Source organism: Cherax quadricarinatus, chromosome 86 (genome assembly GCF_038502225.1).
Source record: "Cherax quadricarinatus isolate ZL_2023a chromosome 86, ASM3850222v1, whole genome shotgun sequence".
Taxonomy (NCBI): domain Eukaryota; kingdom Metazoa; phylum Arthropoda; class Malacostraca; order Decapoda; family Parastacidae; genus Cherax; species Cherax quadricarinatus.
The window spans coordinates 12,671,852-12,690,831 of NC_091377.1; the positions used below are offsets into that span (position 1 = coordinate 12,671,852).

At 38.0% G+C, this 18,980-nt stretch overlaps 1 protein-coding gene across 3 annotated transcripts in view; it reads left to right on the forward strand.

The window, feature by feature from the left end:
• Spg7 (SPG7 matrix AAA peptidase subunit, paraplegin) overlaps positions 1 to 18,980 on the forward strand; it is a 105,665-nt gene that overhangs the window by 42,480 nt on the left and 44,205 nt on the right. For all 3 annotated transcript variants that reach the window (XM_070103645.1, XM_070103646.1, XM_070103647.1), the window contains exons 8-11: positions 4,399 to 4,550; positions 12,956 to 13,178; positions 17,667 to 17,829; positions 18,498 to 18,628. In XM_070103645.1, coding sequence (XP_069959746.1) covers positions 4,399 to 4,550; positions 12,956 to 13,178; positions 17,667 to 17,829; positions 18,498 to 18,628 — 669 coding nt within the window. The remainder of the gene's footprint in view (positions 1 to 4,398; positions 4,551 to 12,955; positions 13,179 to 17,666; positions 17,830 to 18,497; positions 18,629 to 18,980) is intronic.

Below are 18,980 nucleotides of genomic sequence, written 5' to 3' on the forward strand. Positions count from 1 at the left end.
AGTAACATTTATGAAGGGGTTCAGGGAAACCGGCAGGCCGGACTTGAGTCCTGGAGATGGGAAGTACAGTGCCAGCACTCTGAAGGAGGGGTGTTAATGTTGCAGTTTAAAAACTGTAGTGTAAAGCACCCTTCTGGCAAGACAGTGATGGAGTGAATGATGGTGAAAGTTTTTCTTTTTCGGGCCACCCTGCCTTGGTGGGAATCGGCCAGTGTGATAATAATAATAATAAAAAGAACATAAGAAAGAAGGAACACTGCAACAAGCCTACTGACCCATGCAGAGCAGGTCCATGTCCCCCCCCCTCCCGGATTAGACCAATGACTTCCTCCCGGATTAGCCCAATGACCCACCCAGTCTGGTCACCTCCACTCAAGGATGGAGCACTGCACCAGACCCAGCAGCACAAGCTAGTCAGGTCCAACTCACACCCACCCACGCCCACTCATGTATTTATCTAACCTATTTTTAAAACTACACAACGTTTTAACCTGAATAACTGTACTCGGAAGTTTGTTCCACTCATCCACAACTCTATTACCAAACCAGTGCTTTCCTATATCCTTCCTGAATCTGAATTTTTCCAACTTGAAGCCATTGCTGCGAGTCCTGTCTTGGCTGGAAATTTTCAGCACACTATTTATATCCCCTTTATTTATTCCTGTTTTCCATTTATACACCTCGATCATATCCCCCCTAATTCTACTCCTTTCGAGAGTGTGCAGATTCAGGGCCCTCAGTCTATCCTCATAGGGAAAATTTCTGATACATGGGATCATCTTTGTCATCCTCCTCTGTACGTTTTCCAGAGCATTTATATTCATTCTGCAATACGGTGACCAAAACTGTGCAGCATAGTCTAAATGAGGCCTAACCAAGGATATATAGAGTTGAAGAACAACCTGAGGACTTCTATTATTTATATGTACTTCTAGATATGAAGCCAAGAATTCTGTTAGCTTTATTGCGAACACTAATGCACTGTTAGTGAAAAAAGTTAGTAAATTCGTAAGACAGGAATGCTCCTTTGTAAAACCGTGTTGAGATTCATTAATTAATCTGTGCCTGTCAAGATGGCTACGAATTGCTTCGGCAATTATTGATTCCATAAATTTTCCCACTATGGAGGTAAGGCTTATTGGTCTACAGTTCGAAGCCAAGGACCTGTCACCTGCCTTGTAAATAGGTATTACATTTGCCATTTTCCACTTATCAGGCACTATGCCAGTTTGTAGTGATATGTTAAAAAGATTAGCCAAAGGTATGCTAAGTTCCTCTTTACATTCCTTTAACACCCTTACAAACAGTTCATCAGGGTCTGGGGATTTGTTAGGCTTTAATTTCTCTATTTGTCTGAGGACCATGTCACTAGTTACCACAGTCATATATAGTTTATTATCATCCTGTTCTACATAATCTATTATTTCAGGAATATTGCTAGTATTTTCCTGGGTGAAAACTGAGAGGAAGTAGGTATTGAGAATTTCACACATATCCTTATCACTGTCAGTGATCTGACCAGAGTTACTCTTAAGTGAGCCAATCTTGTCCCTAATCTTACTTCTGTATACCTGAAAGAACCCTTTTGGGTTAGTCTTTGAATCCCTTGCGACCTTAGCCTCATAATCCCTTTTTGCTTTTCTTATTCCTTTCTTTATTTCTCTCTTTAATTGAATATATTGATTTCTTAACTGCCCATTCCCTCTTTTGATACGCCTATATATGCCTCTCTTTTGACCAATGAGATGTTTTAATCTATTGTTCATCCATTTGGGATCATTTTTGTTTGATCTAATTTCCCCACTCTTAACAAAAGTTGTCTGGGCAGCTAGAACTATGCTCTGAAAAACATCATATTGGCAACCAAGATCACCTACCTGACCCATAGTCAGGACATCCCAATTTAGCCCACCCAGGTAATTTTTCAGTCCCATGAAGTCGGCCAAGCGAAAATCTGGGACAGAGATTTGATTGCAGTTATCTGGGTAATTCCATGATATATTGGAACTAAGTGATTTGTGATCACTTTCCCCAAGCTCATCATTAACCCCAAGATTATTAATTAGTGAATCTTTGTTGGCAAGAACCAAATTAAGCAGATTGTTTCCTCTAGTTGGTTCTGTCATAATCTGTTCTAAAAAGCAATCTTGAACCGTATCAAGAAAGTCATTAGACTCAAGATTTCCTGTCATATTGTTCCAATCAATTTGTCTAAAGTTAAAATCTCCCATTATCACAACATTTTCATATCTAGATGCCTTATGAATTTCGTCCCATAACAGCTTACTGCCCTCCCTATCAAGGTTTGGGGGCCTATAAATCACACCCAAAATTAATTTGTCACGTCCCTCGAGAAACTGTAGCCAAGCAGATTCTGTGTTCGATGTTTCTAATCTTATACCATGTCTAAGAGAGCAATTTAAATTTTCTCTGACATACATCGCCACACCACCACCCTTCCTGTTGACCCTATCAGTGTGGAATAGTTTATAACCTTGTATGTTGCATTCAGAAGGCATTTCTCTATCTTTCAGGTTGAACCAGGTCTCTGTTATACCAATAATATCTATATTACCTACACTTGTAAGTAATCTTAGTTCATCTATCCTATTTCTTAGACTCCTACTATTTGTCTAGTAAACCTTAAGGGAGCTAGTCACTTGTTGCCCTCTACTATCTCTCTTTGTTTGTTGATCAATTGATTTGCCATTACTAGCAACTTTATTTTGAATATTGTCTTTTAAACATATCCCTGAGGTATCCTGGTAATAACTGCTGCTTTTAACCTTAATGCTTCCGCCTGATTGTTTCCCACAAACACCCATACCTCTATAATCTATCAGTTTAAATTCCTAGACAAGTCATCAATTACCCTCTCAGTTGAATTGGCTAATGCAACCACTCCATCCCCAGAGAGATGAGCCCCATCCCTTGCATACATATCACGTTTGCCAAAGAATAGGTCTCAGTTATCAATGAATGGGATTGCAAGTTCCTTGCAGTACCTGTCTAGCCAGCAATTTATACCAATTGCCCTAGACATCCATTCATTGCCCACTCCCTTTCTAGGCAAGATGCTACATATGACTGGGATCCCTCCCTTAGACTTAATTACTTCTATGGCTAACCTGTACTTATCCAGCAGCTCCTCTCTCCTGCCCTACCCACTGTCATTACCCCCAGCACTAAGACAGATAATAGGCTTGTTCCCATTACCTGCCATAATATTATCCAACCTGCTGACTATGTCACCAACACCAGCTCAAGGAAAGCACACTCTCTATCTGACCTTTCTGTCTCTGTTACAAAATGCACGGTCCATATATCTTACCTGAGAATCGCCTACTATTAAAATATTCTTACCTTGATTAGCAGGGGAATCAGTGGTACCTTAAACCTCACTAACCACTGAAGTACACTCGTCTTAGAGAACAGAGAATCGATTTCCTACTTTGTAAACCGTTGTAAATCTTGCAAACAAGGCAGCCAGGAAGCTTACAGCACTTCGCCGTATCTCGCATCTGCTTGACAGCAGGGGTTACAAGATTTTGTACGAGGCACAAGTATGCTCACACCTTAAGTATGCTCCACTTTCTTGGTTCGCCTGCCTCCCTTCTCATCTGCAACTTCTTGACAGAGTAGAGAACAGAGCAAGACGTCTCATCTCTTGCCTGGACCAATCCTGGATAGATCTGTCATTTCAGCAGAGCCTTTAACACAGGAGGGATGTGGGTGGCCTTACTGTTATGTACAAGGCCAGTATTGTCAAAGTACCACACTTGGATCCACTTCGAGGACACTGTGAAGCAAGCTTCTATACCACAAGACGGGCAGAAAGCAGCAACTTCATTCTGGCTGTACCCTTCTCCAGAACATCACTTCATCTGAGATCATTTATCCCCAGGATGACTCGAGTATGGAACACATTCGTACAGCATTATGATGTCAATGAGATAAAGTCAGCTGATGAGATGAAAATGCTGGCCCACAGATGGCTCCAACTTCATCCTGTTCCCTACTTGTATGTTTCATAACAATAAAAATGCTTTCAAAGAGCTGATGTAGGTAACAGCTCTTAGCTTGTCAATAAAGTTAGGAATTCTTAACCTGTAAATAGCTTGTCAATAAAGCTAGAAATCCTTAACCTAACCTTGTCAAACCCTGTTTAAAAAAAAAAAAAAAAAAAAAAAAACTCCCTGGGTGGTTGCTGTCTACCAACCTACTACCACAGGATGGCAGTACCTCCCTGGGTGGTTGCTGTCTACCAACCTACTACCACAGGACGGTACCTCCCTGGGCAGTTGCTGTCTACCAACCTACTACTTAGAGTATTAATTCTACTTTCTAGTAATTACTTTCTTATTCCACCTCTAATGTTACTTTGGTTTTTTATAACAGGTTCCTAAAGGTGCATTGTTGCTGGGTCCTCCTGGCTGTGGTAAAACACTGTTGGCCAAGGCTGTCGCTACAGAGGGTCAGGTTCCTTTCTTGGCCATGAATGGTTCCGAGTTCACTGAGATGATTGGTGGTCTCGGTGCAGCAAGAGTCAGGTAATAATAGTTCAGAAAAGACTCCAAACAGCAAGTAACTGGCCGATTCCCACCAAGGCAGGGTGGCCCGAAAAAGAAAAACTTTCACCATCATTCACTCCATCACTGTCTTGCCAGAAGGGTGCTTTACACTACAGTTTTTAAACTGCAACATTAACACCCCTCCTTCAGAGTGCTGGCACTGTACTTCCCATCTCCAGGACTCAAGTCCAGCCTGCTGGTTTCCCTGAATCCCTTCATAAATGTTACTTTGCTCACGCTCCAACAGCACGTCAAGTATTAAAAACCATTTGTCTCCATTCACTCCTATCAAACACGCTCACGCACGCCCGCTGGAAGTCCAAGCCCCTCGCACACAAAACCACCTTTACCCCCTCCCTCCAACCTTTCCTAGGCTGACCCCTACCCTGCCTTCCTTCCACTACAGACTAATACACTCTTGAAGTCATTCTCTTTCGCTCCATTCTCTCTACATGTCCGAACCACCTCAACAACCCTTCCTCAGCCCTCTGGACAACAGTTTTGGTAATCCCGCACCTCCTCCTAACTTCCAAACTAAGAATTCTCTGCATTATATTCACACCACACATTGCCCTCAGACATGACATCTCCACTGCCTCCAGCCTTCTCCTCGCTGCAACATTCATCACCCATGCTTCACACCCATATAAGAGCGTTGGTAAAACTATACTCTCATACATTTCCCTCTTTGCCTCCAAGGACAAAGTTCTTTGTCTCCACAGACTCCTAAGTGCACTGCTCACCCTTTTCCCCTCATCAATTCTATGATTCACCTCATCTTTCATAGACCCATCCGCTGACACATCCACTCCCAAATATCTGAATACATTCACCTCCTCCATACTCTCTCCCTCCAATCTGATATCCAATCTTTCATCACCTAATCTTTTTGCATACCCTACCAAATTCATCCACCAACCTCTGCAACTTCTCTTCAGAATCTCCCAAGAGCACAGTGTCATCAGCAAAGAGCAACTGTGACAACTCCCACTTTATGTGTGATTCTTTATCTTTTAACTCTACGCCTCTTGCCAAGACCCTCACATTTACTTCTCTTACAACCCCATCTGTAAATATATTAAACAACCACGGTGACATCACACATCCTTGTCTAAGGCCTACTTTTACTGGGAAATAATCTCCCTCTTTCCTACATACTCTAACTTGAGCCTCACTATCCTCGTAAAAACTCTTCACTGCTTTCAGTAACCTACCTCCTACACCATACACCTGCAACATCTGCCACATTGCCCCCTCTTCTCTTCTTATTTACTTTTATTTAATGTGCATAAATTAGCTAAATAGAGCATAATTGCATGCTGTATTGAGTGCAGTTGGCAGCTGTCTTGCCTCGCACACTGGGTGTCCGTGGTTCAGTACCTGGCATGGGTGGAAACATTGGACATGTTTCCTTACACCTGTCCGTGTTCACCTAACAGTAAGTAGGTACCTGGGTGTTAGTTGACTGGTGTGGGTGGCATCCTAGGGGGACAAGATTCAAGGACCCCAATGGAAATAAGACAGACAATCCTCGATAATGCACTGACTTTCTTGGGCTGTCCTGGCTGGATAACCTTTGGGTTAAAAATCTGAAGAAAACTTATATTATGCATTTTCTTTTAATTAAACCTTTGACTGGCCATCAAGTAGATCTATGTTACTAATGCCAGGGTCCCTCACGTAGATCTATATTTTGAGCATAACTCCCTCATATAAGCTGTGAGCAGTAAATTTTGGCCTAGACATGAGAGAAGGAGTCTGTACAGTGAGTATGCACAGTTTAAAAGAAAAATCCTGCCTGATACAGTGCATGATGGGAAAAGCAAAACTCTGACCTTAAGTTTGGTTTGATATAATAATTTTGAGGTGTTTTTTAGGATGGTTTTTATGGTTTTATTGGCTGTTTTTTTTTATCATTTGATAAAATAAAAGATATACTATTGAAATAGAGATGATTTTTGGTTGGTCTCAGGACTGGAAGCATCTTGAAACTAGGCTCAAATTAGCAGAAATGGATATTTGCCAATTTTCTTGATGACAGGTAAGGCCTCACCATACTCATAGTGTTTTGATAGTTTTTTAATAGGTTTGATTCAAATATTGGGGTGCTGTTAACCATGACAAATCATTCCTGGTTATATTATCCAACAAATAGAGTAAATCTTTGATTTTTTGTGATTTTGATTCGAAATGCATGGCAAGTTTAATATAGGAGAGGCCTGGTGACATGATTAATGAACAGAAAATGTTTTAGTGCCAGTAATGTCTACATTGTTTATTCAGAACTCTTTTTAAAACTGGATTTTCTATTTTTTGTGTAAAATTGGCCAAATTACCAACTTCTGTGCACTTTATAGGGCAGTTCTAATAGCTAAATGGGCGATTTCTTGTGCTTATTTGATAGAATGGGACACATAATATACAAATAGCTAAGAATTTGGTTGATTGGAACAATGGAATTTGCTTAACCCTTTCAGGGTCCCCAGACCCACTCCCAGACTTGTTCTCAGGGTCGCCCAAATTTCAAAAAAAAAATATTTTTTCTTATGAAAAGATAGAGAATCTTTTCCCGATCATAATGACACCAAAAGTATGAAATTTGATTGGAAACTTACGGAATTATGCTCTTGCGAAGTTAGCAGTCTCAATGATGTTTACGCATCGGCGATTTTGCCCACTTTGAGCCCTATTTTCGGCCAATTCCGGTGTACTAGTCAACAAAAATCATAACTATTTTGCTAGAACTCCATTTTTTCTATCGAATGAGTACAAGAAACCACCCATTTACCGATTTCAACTATCCAATACAATGGTCAGAATTTAGCAATTTTTCCAATTTCACACAAATTTCAAAAGATGCCAATTTTCAAATAGGGTCCAGAATAAACAAGAAAGACATTCCTGGCACTAAAATAACATTTCCTTTATTCATTAGTCACGTCCCCATGCCCCTCTTACATTCTTTTGCTTTCCACTCTGAATTTTTTATTCTCACAAAAAGTAGAAGATTTACTGTTATGCAGACTACTGCATTAGTGTAGAAATGGTATACATAATATTGGCGCACTTGTGAAAGAATATTAGACTCGCCAGTTGATGTGTATTGGACCTTTAACATGATTTGTTTACTTTTGAACTTTGGTAAAAATCGAACATTTCTGCTACTTTGAGCTCAAGTTCAAGGTACTTTTCATTGTAAAACTAGTCAAAACCATCTTAATTTCTGTAATATTTCTTCCATTCTATAAAATGAGACCAGGGAAACTAGAATACGACAATAAATACCATACAAAAATACAGTGCAAAGCCGCTGTTTTAATCCAAAAACACGATCAAAGTTTTTTTTTCTCATTACGCACTATGTGCTGCAGGATTTTTTTTTATACTGTGCACACTGACCACTAGACCCATTCTTTCATATGTAGGCCTACCAGCTTTCTCTCACTAGATTTGAGGGCACTAGAATTTAGGTGTACTAGTACATCAAAAACCCTGGTGCGTAAGCCATACTAGTACGTCCGAAACCCTGAAAGGGTTAAAATAGTGTGAATTGCACCCAAATTGTGAGGTCTGTGAAGGCATTTTTAGATACTATTAGCACAGGAACTAAAAATGTTTGGAGTCTGATATTTTAGGATTGTGACAATATCCACTTGGGTAGCTGGCTACAATAATGTCATACTATAATAATGTTTTCCTTTAGAGATATATGCAGCTGAATTCAAGATTCAATTTTATGCAACAGACTTCTTTTTTGCCTACTTTGGCTTCATACTGTAAAAAAGAGTAAAAACATGTAAGTTTTAGGACTGTGATTTTTTAAATCCACTCCAAAAGTTATATAGGCATGTCCACTTACGCAACTTTTACTCTTCAAGATCTGACACAGCAATAACCTGAACATTGTTGATTGTGTGCCACAGGTCGCTGAAATTTTCACCTGCCTCCACTTTGAGGCCGTACCATTACTACTATTGCATATCATGAACCAAAATTTTCCCAAAGTTTGATATACATGCCAACCATCATGTAAAATTTTATCGAAATTGGAAATGGTCAGGTGGGGATGATTTTCAAAATTGGTCCTCTTGACATGGAATGACCCTTTTTCACTTTCAAATGCATATGGAAGTCTGATAACATGTTTACACTATTATATATTAAGTGAGTAATATAGCTAGGTCTAAAAAATGCATATATATAGTACACACATTACTTAAAATATTTTTGTCTTTTGCTTATAGTGAGTAATGAATATACAGTGGACCCCCGCATAACGATCACCTCCGAATGCGACCAATTATGTAAGTGTATTTATTTAAGTGCGTTTGTACGTGTATGTTTGGGGGTCTGAAATGGACTAATCTACTTCACAATATTCCTTATGGGAACAAATTCGGTCAGTACTGGCACCTGAACATACTTCTGGAGTGAAAAAATATCGTTAACCGGGGGTCCACTGTATTTATTGTAAAAAGTCTGAAGAAATGAAAATTGGGTATAGTAATTGAAAACCACTGTATCAGCGAAATGCTGTAAAGCGAAGTGCTGTAAAGTGGGGCCTGTCTGTACTAATTAGTGGTATATGCATAGGTGTGTTGATGGTAGATTGGATAGGACACCTGTGAGTGACTGGAGTTTTACTATTATAGGTACAGGCAGACACCACTTTATAGCACTTTGCTTTACAAAGTTTTGCTAATACAGCAGTTTCCAGTTACATATATCCATTCTTCATTTATTCAGACTTCCTAAAATAATTATGTAAAGTAAAAGGACACAAGTGCAACTAATGTGACATTTATTGTGGCAACGTTTCGCTCTCCAGGAGCTTTATCAAGGCTTGATAAAGCTCCTGGAGAGCGAAACGTTGCCACAATAAATGTCACATTAGTTGCACTTGTGTCCTTTTACTTTACATATTGTCGGTAATTCTACCAACTTTATTTTAAAATAATTATATTCACCACTCACTATAAGCTTAGGATGAAAATATTTTAAGGTGAGTATATGTAATGTGTTTTCTTCTTTTTTTACTAAGCTGTGTGGGAAAAGGGCTACTAGCCCTTTCCAAGTGTCGAAATTAGGAGGTGTGGAGTTACTAAAGATATTAGTCAGAGGGCTGAAGAGAGGTTGTTGAAGTAGTTTGGTCATTTAGAGAGGATGGAGCAAAGTAGAATGACTTAGAGAGCATATAAATCTGTAGGGGAAGGAAGGCAGGGTAAGGGTCATCCTAGAAAAGGTTGGAGGGAGGGGGTAAAGGAGGTTTTGTGTGCTAGGGGCTTGGACTTCCAGCAAGCCTGCGCAAGTGTGTTAGATAGGAGTGAATGAATTGAATGATTTTTGGGACCTAACGCGCTGCTTGAGTGTGAGCAGGGTAATATTTTATGAAGGGATTCAGGGAAACCGGCTAGCCAAACTTGAGTCCTGGAGGCAGGAAGTACAATGCCTGCACTTCAAAGGAGAGGTTTGAGATATTGGCAGTTTGGAGTGACATCTAAACTGTTGTATCTGAGTGCCTCTGTGAAGACAGTGATTATGTAAGAATAATGGTGAAAGTGTTGAATGATGAAAGTTTTTTCTTTCTTTTTGGCTCACCCTGCCTCAGTAGGAAATGGCTGATGTGTTAAAAAGAAAAAAGTAATGTGTGTACTGTATAAGCATTTATAGGCCTAGCTATAGTGCTCACTTTATATATGGTAGTGTAAACATGTTATAAAGCTTTTATATGAACTGGAAAGTAAAAAAAGGATTATGATTCACTTTACAGCAGTAGCCCGTGACCTAACCTGCTGTAAGTGGGACCCTCCTGTACATCTTAAAAATCATGTTGTACAAGACTGGGAATACAGCTAGGATTTAAAGGGAGCACTGCTTGACCTCTGGTACCTGTATCCTTTAAGGTCAAGTACCTTGATGCTGGTAAAAAGCTCTTGATTTAACCCTTAAACTGTCCAAACGTAGATCTACATTTGCACGCTTGATTTTCTCCCTAAGAAAGAATGTAAAAAAACGTAGATCTACGTTCGGAGCGCTTTGTGAGTGAACGTAGATCTATGTTTGGACAGTTAGAGGGTTATAGAAGCACAGCTACCCTTCCCTTCCTCAGATTAACCTTATTGCCTCCCATTTCTCATTTCTCAAACATTTTCACACTAGCCATTCCTCTATGTTGTTCTTTTGTACATTGATATAACCATTAAAGCCTAAGTTGACATGGAGGCATCCGAGATACAGCACATAAAATGCCTCCTTTGATATACCTTTATCTTATCTTTACTTCACCTCCAATTCAGTCAGCAAATGAACAGCAGACCAAAATTTCTATCTAACCCAATGCACTGTAGTTTGTCAAACCTCTGTTAACAGCCTAGAAATATACAATTGAATTCTTAACTGTGAATTATTTGATGAAAGATTATTGGGCTGGCTCCTTGGGAATTATCTGCAGAACACTACACAGCGACGTAGTCAGTAAACTAACCAGAGCAGTACATAACACTAACACTTACCACAGAACTGAAGCCTCATACAACATGTAAACAAACATACTACAGAACTAAAGCCTCATACAACATGTAAACAAACATACTACAGAACTAAAGCCTCATACAACATGTAAACAAACATACTACAGAACTAAAGCCTCATACAACATGTAAAAGAACATACCACAGAACTGTAGCCTCATACAACATGTAAACAAACATACCACAGAACTGAAGCCTCATACAACATGTAAACAAACATACCACAGAACTGAAGCCTCATACAACATGTAAAAGAACATACCACAGAACTGAAGCCTCATACAACATGTGAAAGAACATACCACAGAACTGAAGCCTCATACAACATGTAAACAAACATACCACAGAACTGAAGCATCATACAACATGTAAACAAACATACCACAGAACTGAAGCCTCATACAACATGTACAAGAACATACCACAGAACTGAAGCCTCATACAACATGTGAAAGAACATACCACAGAACTGAAGCCTCATACAACATGTGAAAGAACATACCACAGAACTGAAGCCTCATACAACATGTAAACAAACATACCACAGAACTGAAGCCTCATACAACATGTAAAAGAACATACCACAGAACTGAAGCCTCATACAACATGTGAAAGAACATACCACAGAACTGAAGCCTCATACAACATGTAAACAAACATACCACAGAACTGAAGCCTCATACAACATGTAAAAGAACATACCACAGAACTGAAGCCTCATACAACATGTGAAAGAACATACCACAGAACTGAAGCCTCATACAACATGTAAACAAACATACCACAGAACTGAAGCATCATACAACATGTAAACAAACATACCACAGAACTGAAGCCTCATACAACATGTAAAATCACCCAAAAACTGTCTAACAAATTTGTTTAAAAAAAATGGAAAATTTTATTCTCAACACATTGTGGAATGATAAAGAAATGGGATGTTTTGAAGTTCACTAGACAAAAGCAGTGAAAGACACACCAGTGGTTAGACTGGAGCTCACTAAGCTGGCAGCTCACAGATACTGTATTTTCTGGCATATAAAGTGCACAACAGAAGTATCATAACGGTAAATCAGTAATATTCAAGAGTTAATTACTCTCTTACTTTATGCTAAAGCATAACCCAAATCCTACCCTTGACCCTGACCTTGAGCATATAAGGTGCAAGCTGATTTTCCAAGACTTTTTGTGGGGAAAAAGGTGTGTCTTATATGCCATAAAATTGGTACATATACAAAACTGCATCTAGTGTTAATTCCTTGTAGCAATAAAACATGTTTTGCTTGTCTGTTTTGAAGAGAGTAAAGAATCATCTTAAGCATGAACTTGCTACTATAAAAATTCTTTACAGCATTAATTATATTCTAGGGAGATTAAAGCTTCCCACTATATACAAAGGCTAAAAAAGCTGAAACTTTTCTATTCTGCAAAAACTGAATTTGACTTTGACACCATTTATTTATTTATTTATTTATTAACAATTTGAGCACACATACAGAGGTACAAAATAATACAGATAAGAGCAGCATGCCAAAGCCACTTATACTATGCATTACGGGCTATCTTAAAATTAACTTAAGATTAACTAAGCAATGATGAAATCAGTGATAAAACATTATTGTAAACAGATTACTATAAAGCACAAGTGAGTATTACAAAGACAGGTCATATGGTTGCATGCATTGTTGTACATTCAGTCATATGGAGTATTCTGTTAGGTAATGTATTTAAAAAATAATAAAGTTAGATTGGGTTTTAGGTTTAACATTTATGTGATATAATTGTGAGAAACATTTTGTCTTGCATCATGTCAGTTCTTTTTGAAAATATATATTTTTCAATATATTTTTTCAGGGACTTGTTCAAAGAGGCCAAGAAACGTGCACCATGTATTGTGTACATTGATGAGCTGGATGCTATTGGCCGGCAGCGTGCTAGTAACCTTAGTGGTTTTGATGGTGGATCAGGTGAATCGGAACAAACACTGAATCAGCTTTTGGTAGAGATGGATGGTATTGGCTCCAAAGAAGGTGTTGTGCTTCTTTCTTCAACAAACCGTCTTGATATACTTGACAAAGTGAGTGTCCAGTTGTATAGGCTAAGTACAGCCTTTGTGTACATGGTAAAGTAAGTCGTTTTTCTTGTTTAAGAATTGGGCAGCTTCCTAATTCAGTCCTAGAGTACATTATGCCCAGTAAAAATTTGAAAAATATTTTCTGGTTATTGGTTTCAAAAGGATACTGGACCACTACTTGATACAAGGATGTTGAGTGTATCTGGAAAATGTTCAAATTATGAAATCTTAATAACACAATTGCAAACAAATTGCAGAACAGGTGAGTAATTAATATGGCCATGTTAATTGCTAAAATTAGCAGGCCAGTGTATTAACCATGCAGCCATAGGGAGGTTATCATGGGCCCTAGCAGGATAAATCTTATTAGAGCCAGTTGGTCCAGTAGTTAGTTAAGAACATAAGAACATAAGAATGTAGGAACACTGCAGAAGGCCTACTGGCCCATACGAGGCAGGTCCTTATCAAAACGACATCTACCTAAAGCTACCCAAGAAATAACTCCCGTACCCCATGACACCAATCAAACCCAGCCCCTCCCACTCATATATTTGTCCAGTCTCTTCTTAAAGCTACCCAAGGTCCTAGCCTCTATCACCCCACTGGGAAGACTGTTCCACGCATCCACAACTCTGTTAGAAAACCAGTACTTACCTATGTCCTTTCTAAATCTAAATTTATCCAACTTAAATCCATTATTCCTGGTTCTTACCTGGTTCGACACCCTCAGTACTTTATTAATGTCTCCCTTGTTTATGCCCGTCATCCACTTATACACCTCAATGATATCTCCCCTCATTTTTACGCCTCTCCAGAGAGTGGAGATTTAAGGCTTTAAGTCTACCTTCATACGGGAGGTTCCTTACACAGTAAATCATTTTAGTCATTCTTCTTGTTTGTTTTGGGACTCACTTGCCATGGGTTCAAACCTCACTCATTCCATGATATGTTCCAATTTACACGATTTTCACTCATGGTACGAGAATGGGTTGGATATGTAGGATAGTTGAGACATCTCTGATGGATGCTAAAGAACGTAGTTGAAAGCTAATGGAAATACAGTAGTACTTAAAAATAAAATACTGGTAGTGGAGAGAGGAGGACATTGTATGCAAACAGTGTCAGTGAGATTCAGTATACGAATCTGATGTGATGAGTTTAACCCTTAAACGGTCCAAACGAATCGACGTTCAAATTCGTTGTGCTACAAAAGTGGATCTACTTTTTTTACATATTTTCAAATATAAAAAAAAAAATGTAGATAAAAGTTTTTTTACACATTTTCAAATGTAAAACAAAAAAGATCTACATTTTTTACATACTTTCAGATGTTGAAAAAACGTATATATACGTTTGGACCATTTAAGGGTTAATTTGTGTAAAAAAAATTAGATTTAGAGGGAATCAGGCAAAAATAATTTAAGGTATATTGCAATTGAAAACTAATAATAGATTTGTGTCAATGCAAGAGTATAGTAATTAGTGGATATGTCTGTTAATGGTTCTGAGGTTCATCAGTCCATGTCTTGGTCTGGATCAACGAATGACCTGGATCATAAAGGCAAAATACAAAGGAATGCAGCTGCGGGACTTGAGGAAGGAGTATGTTTCCCGACTTTCATGAAGGAATGTAGATAAATGGTTAAGAGAACCAACAAGTTGATAAATTAAGACACATGTACAACACTTGAGTATCTTTATTACGGAAATGTTTTGCTACACAGTGGCTTCACCAGTCCAGTACTAAAAAGAATGGTGAAGATCAGAAGGAGTTTGAGATAATCAGTCCCTCAGACTGATTACCTCAAACTCCTTCTGATCTTCACCGTTCTTTTTTGTATTGGACTGAGGAAGCCACTGTATAGCAAAACATTTCCACAGTAAAGCTACCCAAGAGTTGCACGTGTCTAATTTATATTCATGGAGGAGTTCAAAATGCTGGTGCTGCATAGACATGACAGATCTGAAGTTAGAGTAGTTATGGAGATAATGTGAGATTGTGAGGGAAAAGTCAGTAAATTGGGCATATGGTAGCTCAAACTCCAAGGGACTGTTACAGTGTGTCACCGCCTGCACTGCCATCTAGCAGGCTGCTGTAAAACTCCATATTTCTTCGGGTCTGAGTTTTAGTTTCTACTCCTGGTAGTATTAACCTTACCTGGTGTGGGTGGGAGTTAGGGAAGTCACTTCACCTCCAGTCTTCTGTTCAGGTAGGATGATCTAGAGGTTTAGTATTGTGAATGGCAATGCTGTTGAAGAAATAGGAGTACAAAAATTGTGACTCATGAGATTGATGAGAAAGTACAGTATATAAGAGTGAGTTTGAGGATAGATAAGAATAAGAAACAGTGAGAAACTAAGTATGGAAGTGATGAGACATTAAGAAAACAAGCACAGTTTGTAGTGATATTATGAAAAGATGCTGGGATAAGCAGATGATGCTGTTAAGCTTTTTCATGAAGCTGAAGTAATTCAATCTGAGCATAACAAAAAAAATATATGATGTAAATGATTTAGGAAACCAATAGGTTGAAGAATGAGACATTTGTGAAACATTTGGGAATCTTTATTGAGGACAAAAATTATACACAAAGTAATGTACACTCCTGAAATTAATTCACAAAGGCCAGTTACTTCACTGTGAGCCTTTTCCAATTTATTTAGTCTTATAAAACTCAGAATTTCTGTTATGGTTTTTTGACATGTAAACATCTTTTTAAGGTGTGATGTAAATGGCAAACAAGTAAAAAAATCTGTTATACTGTATTTACACTCCAGCAACTGAAAAGCAAACTCTGCAAATTCTTTTCTAGATCCACAACATAACAGAGAGTGTAAAAGATCTAAGAATCTTAATGAATCTAAATTTGCAAATCTGATATTAACCTGGTTAAATCTTGTTACATATTTCTGCAGTACTGTTGGTAGTAATCTGTTGGGAATAGTAGGAGGGAAGTGAGAACCTGGAGTATGCTAAAATCATTAACAAGAGGAATTATATGCAGTGATAATAATAAAAATTAAAGGGAAATTCCAGCATCGGGTGTATTTCACAGCATATTAGATGGATCAAAATCCCATTTATATGGATTTGGGAAAAAGCTATAAGATGTAAATTAATAATTTTCATCTTATGTCTGGCAGCAAGCAGATGCAGTTACCAGAAATTGATCAATGCATATTTGAGGGACAGATTTTCAAGTGTCAAGTGCTCTTGCCTGGCATGATTCAAAGTCTAGACTCCTCTTATGCCAGATTTAAATTCACTGAGACATAATTAACAAAAATGGACAATTCTGTATAAAGTTAAATGTGTTAACTCAACTATTTAAATTTTGAAGGAAAGACTCTCTCCAGGTAAACTCCAGGTAACTCCAGGGGAAACTAATACTTAGTTGCCTCTTAGGAATACACACCACTAACAGCATGTATGTGAGCCAACTATAATATGTGACAGAAAACAGGTCCAAGTACAGTAATACACATTTAGTAATGCTGATGTGAATGATTAGTTATTTTGTTTTTGTGATGATGTACTTAGAGTATTGTATAGTACTTTGGTACTTTTTTCTGAAATGACTAAACTTCCACTGGACACTTGAATAGTGAGATTACTTTATGTGGAAAGTATTATGAATGGCTGTATAAAATATGTAATGCATTCTTTTATCCTTTTATAAAAGTTTCTGAACTCTCCTAGTGGGTTTCTCAATACATGGAAGTGGGAAGTTGGTATCAATAATAATGATGATTCAAGAACAGAAGGGAATCACAGATTTCTAGTTTGTAATAAACAGTTCAGGGTAATTTTTTTTTCTACACACACCCAGTGCTCCTTACCTTTTTTTTTTTTTTTTGGTTGTCTCTACTATATTGGCCATCTCCCACCAAGTTAAGGGAACTCAAAGATTGGCACACATTTAGCATCACATATTCAACAGCTGTCTTGCCAGACATGCACAAACACCTCAGTTTGATTATACTGTACCTACCTGGAGTATACCTGGTTGACTCTCCAAATGCACAATCTTTAGACTGTACCTTGTCTATTGTTGTCAGTTTATTGTGCATAACACTACTGTGTTTTCAGAGTAGTTAGTGAGACAGGTCATGCAAATACAGTGGATCCCCGCATAACGATTACCTCCAAATGCGACCAATTATGTAAGTGTATTTATGTAAGTGCGTTTGTACGTGTATGTTTGGGGGTCTGAAATGGACTAATCTACTTCACAATATTCCTTATGGGAATAAATTCGGTCAGTACTGGCACCTGAACATACTTATTGAGTGAAAAAATATCGTTAACCGGGGGTCCACTGTATACTAACAAGTAAGATGAATAGCGGTTTATATTTTTATTGTGTTGTAGCAATTACTATCATCAAATTATTGTGCATTGCACCTCCATGTTTTCAGAGCAGTTAGTGATACAGGTCATGTAAATATAATAAAAATAAGATAGTGTTTTATATTTTTATTTTGTTGTAGGCATTACTGCGGCCAGGAAGGTTTGACCGCCACATCCTAATGGATCTGCCAAATCTAGAAGAGCGTCGTGAAATCTTTGAACATCACCTCAAAAGCGTAGTTCTAGAAAAACCCACTACTAATTATTCTCGACGAATGGCATCTCTCACTCTAGGATTCAGTGGTAAGTGTTCGTTGAGAGAATAATTGATGTGTCACATATTAACCAGCTGTTGAGCTTTGTACACACTTTATTGTACATCTCCAATCAGTAAATATTTATTTCCTTTATGCCAACAGTTCTTAGTTTTTTCTAGATATTGTATTTGCAGTATATGCATATTTTAGGGGTGTTGTGTTTCCTTTAGCAGAAAATACTATTTATTAGTACCACATATACAATATAGCTTTTCCAAAATATTATATAATTTAATTGCACAAATTGCAATATGAATATCATCAAGGGGCAACAGGAGCATCCTTTTAATGAGGAATATTACATTTATATTTTGAGATAATCTTCATTATGTGTACACTTCTAAGTTTCCCCAGTACAAGAATTGGTAATTATTTATGTAATAGGCAAATCTTCTTTCAACAAACTGGCCGTATCCCACCGAGAATAGTCAGATAATTATGTATATTTGCTCAGCAAAGGTTTCAAAACATTCCTTCATAAATCTTTAAATGCTTGGTGTTTGAAATATGCAGTGAATTTTTTTTTAATAGGTCATTCTTTAAGGAAGAGGCAAACCTCATAGGCACATAGTATCAAAACTGTAGAGTATTTAGATGAAAATGATGTTATTGTTTATATACCATATTGTGTTTCACATTTTAATATTTCAACAGGTGCTGATATAGCAAATGTTGTCAATGAAGCAGCACTACATGCTGCCAGATATGGCAAGAAAGTGGTAACGGGCCTTGATCTAGAGTATGCTGTTGAACGTGTAGTTGGCGGCACTGAAAAGAGATCCCAGGTGAATTTAATAAAATACAGATATATATATATGATACATGATAATATTTTTCAGTTATTAGTAAATTGGTTTTCTCCCACCGAAGTAGGATGACCCAGAAAAGGAAAGAGCATTCACCATCATTCATTCTCTAGCTGTCTTGCCAGAAGTTCACAAACATATAACCTTTAAATGACCCTCTAATCTGCAACATCCCCACCCCTTCTTTAGAGTGCAGGCACTTTCCTCTTACCTCCAGAACTCAAGTCCAGATAACCAGTTTCCCTGAATCCTCTCAGAAATATTATTGCTAACACTCCTGCAGCACATCAAGCCATGAAAACCACTCTTTCATTTACTCTGCTATAACACA